The sequence below is a fragment of the Nematolebias whitei genome, chromosome 9 (genome assembly GCF_014905685.2).
Source record: "Nematolebias whitei isolate Nwh7 chromosome 9, NemWhi1, whole genome shotgun sequence".
NCBI lineage: Eukaryota > Metazoa > Chordata > Actinopteri > Cyprinodontiformes > Rivulidae > Nematolebias > Nematolebias whitei.
In genome coordinates, this window is record NC_056506.1 from 20980291 (window position 1) to 20986723 (window position 6433).

The window sequence follows — 6433 nt, forward strand, 5'->3', positions numbered from 1 at the left end:
AGCTGCTGGATGTTAGCGAGAGGGTGCAGCTGCTGCACTCACAGGTAAGATCTATTTTGCATTGGTTCATCTTTTTTTTTGCAGATTTATAGAGGAATTTTCAAAGTTATACCTTACATTTAAACAGAACACCAGCTTGCTAAACCAGAAGAAGAAGCTGGAGGGTGATTTATCTCAGCTTCAAACTGAGGTGGAGGAGGCAGTGCAGGAGTGCAGAAATGCTGAAGAGAAGGCCAAGAAGGCCATCACTGATGCTGCCATGATGGCAGAGGAGCTGAAGAAAGAGCAGGACACCAGCGCTCACCTGGAGCGTATGAAGAAGAACATGGAGCAAACCATCAAAGACCTGCAGCACCGTCTGGATGAAGCTGAGCAGATCGCCATGAAGGGAGGCAAGAAGCAGGTGCAGAAGCTCGAGGCCAGGGTAAGTTAACTTTCAGAGAGGACCGACCACTAACTTCTGTTCACAAAATTCAGTTTTTTTTTATTTTTTTATTCAACAACAGATAAGGGAACTGGAAAATGAGGTGGAGGCTGAACAAAAAAAATCCAGTGACTCTGTCAAGGGAATACGAAAATATGAGAGGCGCATCAAAGAGCTGACCTACCAGGTGAGTTTTATCATCTCCAATCTGACTGATCACAGCTAAATTATGATTATATGTTCCTTTCCTGTTTTAAACTGTCACAGTGCAATGAAATGAATAATAAAAAAGATATTCACGTAACAGATTTCATATTTTAAATAAAGTTGAAAACAGACACTAGACAGTGATTCTTTCCTAGATCTTTGTGGCATTAAATGAGACAATAATGCTCCTAAATTTAAACTGTTGTTAAGTTCCTCCAACACAGGTTGCAGGGATCAAGAACACCATGTCAAGCATTTATTTCTGGTCCAGTATTCTAGTCTGCCATCCATTTATAGTGTAAACTATGGTATAATCACAAAGTTTTATTCATCGATAATGTTCTTTTTCCTTTTCTGTTTCAGACTGAAGAGGATCGTAAAAATCTTGCCCGTCTACAAGATCTGGTGGACAAGCTGCAGCTAAAGGTCAAATCCTACAAGAAATCTGCAGAAGAGGCTGTAAGTGCTTCAATATATTGATTCACTGCATGTAAGGCAGTCAATAAAGCTTTGTGACCAAGTTAGGCAACGTGGTCAAAAACACAAACAAGCTTTAATAAAATGACTAAACCAAGAAAACATGACAGCAAAAATAACCCATACAAGTGTTATTTTTGTTGAAAATACAACATTAATTTTATTTCTCGTGATGCATGCTCAATAATCCAGGTAGAAACATCCAACAAAGTTCTTTGTGAAAAGAAATCGTCCATCATTAAACAGGGGTGGAGGCCTCCGGGTTCAACTGTCCCCGTCTTACAATGCTGTGATTGCTAGTATCACTCAGCCCTCTGTGAATAGTAAACAGCCATCAGTGTGCTAATGATCCATTGTTAGGCTGATGGTCCTTCTTGACCATGTGATCAGCTGGTTTTGGTTGTCAGCAGCAAACTGGTTGATCCACTCTGAGATGGTGCTATTTAAGAGACTGAGCTGAAAACAGCACCTCAGACTGAGGAAGTCTCTTGGATGAGAGACGAAACGTTTCTAGATTTTTTTGCTTTGTTTTTTGTTTTTTTGAATGTCCAGAGGACCAGATTGAACTTTGTTGGATTAATTTTATTTTATTTTCTAAAAGGTATTTTCTATTTTTTTTCTGTTTCACAGGAGGAGCAAGCCAACAATAATCTCACCAAATTCCGCAAGATTCAACATGAGCTTGACGAAGCTGAAGAGAGAGCTGACATTGCTGAGTCTCAGGTCAACAAGCTACGTGCCAAAAGCCGTGATGTTGGGTCAAAGGTCAGTTATAAAAGTCAAGTATATCATTACTGTTGCTAGAATAGGAGTGATTTCCTTTTTTTGAATGGAGCTCAGCGGGCCTGGCGGTCGGTCCAGATGGAGAGGTGTCTTGGCCTCAATCCCTGGGTGGACCTTGGGGGGCTCTTCATGAGGGGGTTGTTGGGTCAGTGGGGGAGCTGACTCCCTGTGGGAGCATTTGCTCTCACAGTTATTTCTCCCCATCCCTCACCATGCACCTCCACCCTCTTCATTTCAATTCCATACATTTAGGGTTGTTTGGGCTCGGGTGTGCTGCAACAATTTTACATCTTTGTTGACCATAGCCACCTGGGACTCAATTTTATTGTACACCTTAGACATTCATTCATAACATCCTCATGACATTCATATATAGGAATTTGAGGTGGGCACATGGCTATGGGTGGTGGGATGACCTTACTCTCACCCCCTGTGCCTGTGCTCACTTACAACGGTTGCATTTAGACACTAGGGTTTGGATAGAGTTGGGGTGGAGGGGAAACTGGCACCATGCCAGCCTTTGCTCCTTCTTCTTTCCTTTTTAATGGCACTATACAACAACACACATCAACAGCACATCTAGGGGCGGGGGTGTATGTGTCGGGGTCTTATTTTTATTTTTTTCCTACCCACCTAGTTCCCTGACTGCCATTCCGGGGGTGGGGTCCGGGAGAAGGGCAGGCCGTCGGGTGTTGACCAGGACTATGTGGGGGTTCAGGGTCTGGGGGTTGCCGTGGGCGGTGCTGGCGCTGTGCTCTCCCTGGGGTTGTTTGGACCCCTTGAGCTTGGCTCTTGGGTGCCATGGTTGGCCCGCTGGCCGGGGTGGCTGCCGGGGCCTGGCGGGCGGTCGGCTGGGGGTGCGTGCTTGGTTGTTGGCGGTGCGTGGGGGTGGTCGGTGGCGTGTCCTCTTCATGGTGGGGGGGTGTCCTGTCGGCGGGGCATGGCCTGGGCCGGGTCTGGGGTATTGGCTCTTCTCCGCTCAAGAATGAATGGGTTTACCTCCTGGGTTTGGGCATGGGCTGCCCCCTGTAGAGGGCGGGTACATGTCTTGGACCTGGGGGGTATAGAGTGCGTATCGGGAATAAGAATGAAATGTATCGTTATTGTATGTCTTTGAGTGAGTGAATGTGAGATTGAGGTTGGGATTGTGTGATTGTGTCTGTGTATGAATGGGTATTTGTTAGGCCGAGACTCGGACTGCCCCCTCTTTGATACAACTGGGGGTGCTTGGCATCGCGCCCCTATCGCGCGGCCCCCTGGTGGGGTGTGCCCTTGCCTGCTGGCGCGCTTGGGGCCCTTGGTATCGGGGGCTGGGCGCTTGGGCGTGTGTCGGCTCGGCCTGGTGTCTGCCTGGTGGGGCTCGGGTCCTCTGGCCCTGTCGGGCCTTGGCCTGGGTGGTGTGAGTCCTCGGTGCCCGGGCCTCGGTGCCTGGACCTGGACCTACATCGGTGCGGCGGGTTCCGACGGAGGCCTATGAGTTTGTCGCTGTTGGCCCCGGGGGCTCACTGTATGTGGTTGCTGGTGGGGATCTTCCGGTTCTCCCCTGTGGTCCGTTCTGGGGGGTGGGTGAGTGGTTCGTCCTGTGTGGGTGGCTCTGGGGGCTCCGCGGTCGGGGTCCCTCCTGGGGTCTTGGGCTCTGGTCCCCCCTTTTTCGTCTGCCTCTGGCCTTGGGGGTCGGGTCTCTGCTGCTTCACAGTTACTAATAAATGTTCTATTAGAGAAGCCTTATACACTTATGCATGCTCACAACCACACACAAATAGAAGCAGGGATGCTTATGTAGGCTTTATATGTAGATATATAGATATGTATGTGAGTGTATATTCATGTGTATGTATGTATGTATGTATGTATATATATAGGCGTAGGTATGGGTATATATATTTATGGAAACTTACTGCAAAGCCATGAATATTTTAAGTTCTTTATACATATGTATTTTGTTGCTGTGTTTTGTCATGTTCTTTGCAGGTGAACAGACAGTGGCCGGGTGTTTTGCCGTGTGCTCTCTTTGTGTATATTTCTTATATTTTGGAGTCTTACTTTGTCTTTTCTTTCTTTCTATCCTATTCAAAAAAATAAAAGAAAAAAACCTACACTAGATAGTCACTATAATAAATATTTCATAATAATGGTGTGGAGAGGATGGCTGTAAGGGGAGAAGGGAGGCCATCAAAAAAGGAGTGATTTTTTTTTTAGAATCTTTATAATGAATTTCAACAATGAATTGCAGCATTAACATTTTTCAATGCCATCAGTAAAATAGTGGAAAACATCTTCAAACTAAAACATGGGACATAAACTTATCGAGACTAAAAGAGTTGACTATATCCTAAGACATGTAGAGTAATTGATGCAAACTAATCTTTCATAGAACAGTTAAATATACATACTTCATTGTTCACTTATTTTTTTTGTTTTTTCCTCTTTAATTTCAGAAAGCACATGATGAAGAGTGAAGCACACGGAATGAGCCACTGTTTCTGAGGCACCTGATGTCTTTGCCTGGTGTCTCCTTATGCATGTAGGTTGTTTAGCACTTTGTAGAATAAAATGAATCTGCATCTCAAACTGGGTCTGGACTATTGATTGCTGCTTTTTGTGTGTGTGTAGTTCATTGGAATTAAAATAAATTATCAAGATAAAGGTGTCAGTAAAGCCAACAGTGTATCTTTTTTGCCTCTGAAAATATTACAACTCATATAGGACTTGGGAATTAGTTAAATTCAGAGTAACAAAAAAATCGAGTACGAATTGTGTAGATGTGAACATTTCTTTTTATATACAAGTAAAGAGTATTTTCAGGTATTTCGATTTACAAATATGTCTTAAAATAGTGCAGTAGAGTACCTACAGTACTATATATATATATATATATATATATAATTAAATTAGCTATCTTATTTTGCATAATGGGGCAGCACGGTGGCGCAACTGGTAGAGCTGCTGCCTCTCAGCGTGCAGGTCCTTGGTTCAAACCCCGGTCCAGGGGCCTTTCTGGGTGGAGTTTGCATGTTCTCTCCGTGCATGCGTGGGTTTTCTCCGGGTGCTCCGGTTTCCTCCCACAGTCCAAAAACATGCATGTTAGGCTGATTGGTAACTCTAAATTGTCCCTAGGTGTGAGTGAGAGAGTGAATGTTTGTTTGTCTCGTTTGTCTCTATGTTGCCCTGTGATGGACTTGCGACCCGTCCAGGGTGTACCCCGCCCCTCGCACAGTGATTGCTGGAAATGGGCACCAGCGACCCCCGTGACCCAAAATGGAATAAGCGGGTAAAGAAAATGGATGGATGGATGGATTTTGCATAATGAGCAGCACAGTGGCACAACTGGTAGAGCTGCTGCCTCTCAGCGAGCAGGAGGAGGTCCCTGGTTCAAACTCCAGTCCAGGGGCCTTCTGGGTGGAGTTTGCATGTTCTCTCCGTGCATGCATGGGTTTTCTCCGTGTGCTCCGGTTTCCTCCCACAGACCAAAAACATGCATGTTAGGCTGATTGGTAACTCTAAATTGTCTCTAGGTGTGAGTGAGAGAGTGAATGGTTGTTTGTCTCGTTTGTCTCTATGTGTCCCTGTGATGGACTTGCGACCCGTCCAGGGCGTACCCCGCCCCTCGCACAGTGATTGCTGGACATGGGCACCAGCGACCCCCGTGACCCAAACTGGAATAAGCGGGTAAAAATAAAGGATGGATGGATGGAAAATAGAACTGAATGAGTATGGTAAAATAAACATCTCAATATATTAGTGCATTCGAAAAGTATTCACAGCACTTCACTTTTTCCACATTTTGTTATGTTCATCCAACCATCCATCCATCCATCATCTTTACCCACTTCTTCCATTTCGGGTCACGGGGGTGCCCATGTCCAGCAGTCACTGTGTGAGAGATGGGATACAGTGGTCTCCAGTCCATCACAGGGACACATAAAGACAAACGAGACAAACAACCATTCACTCTCTCACTCACACCTAGGGACAATTTAGAGTTACCAATCAGCCTAACATGCATGTTTTTGGACTGTGGGAGGAAAACCAGAGAAACCACATGCATGCACGGAGAGAACATGCAAACACCACACAAAAAGGTTATGAGCCAGGATTTGAACCAGCAATCTTCTTGCTAAGAGGTGGCATCTCTACCAACTGTGCTAAAATTCTACACACAATGCCCCATTATGACAATGTGAAATTTTTTTTGCAAGTTTATTAAAAAGAAAAAACTAAGAAATCACATTTTTGTAGTCACAGCCTTTTTTATGAAGCTCAAAATTGAGCTCAGGTGCATACAGTTTCCACTGATTGTCCTTGAGATGTTTCTACAACAAAAATGGAGTCCACCTGTGGTAAATTCAGTTGATTGGACTTGATTTGGAAACACACACCTGTCTATAGAAGGTCTAACAGCTGACAGTGATGTCAGAGCACAAACACCAAGCATGAAGTCAAAGGAACTGTCTGTGGACTCAGAGACAGGATTGAGTTAAGGAACAAATCTGGGGAAGGATACAGAAAAAGTTCTGCTGCTTTGAAGGTTCCAGTGAACTT

The 6433-nt window shown here is 44.9% G+C and overlaps 1 protein-coding gene across 1 annotated transcript in view; it reads left to right on the top strand.

Annotated features, from left to right (window-relative positions):
* The window catches only part of LOC119415000 (myosin-7), a 31679-nt gene extending 27229 nt beyond the window's left edge, over positions 1-4450 (top strand). The window contains exons 35-39 of the mRNA XM_037682124.1: positions 128-424; positions 507-611; positions 995-1090; positions 1739-1873; positions 4330-4450. Of these exons, the coding sequence (XP_037538052.1) occupies positions 128-424; positions 507-611; positions 995-1090; positions 1739-1873; positions 4330-4350 (654 nt within the window). The 3' untranslated portion in view covers positions 4351-4450. The remainder of the gene's footprint in view (positions 1-127; positions 425-506; positions 612-994; positions 1091-1738; positions 1874-4329) is intronic.
* The last annotated feature ends 1983 nt before the right edge of the window (positions 4451-6433 follow it).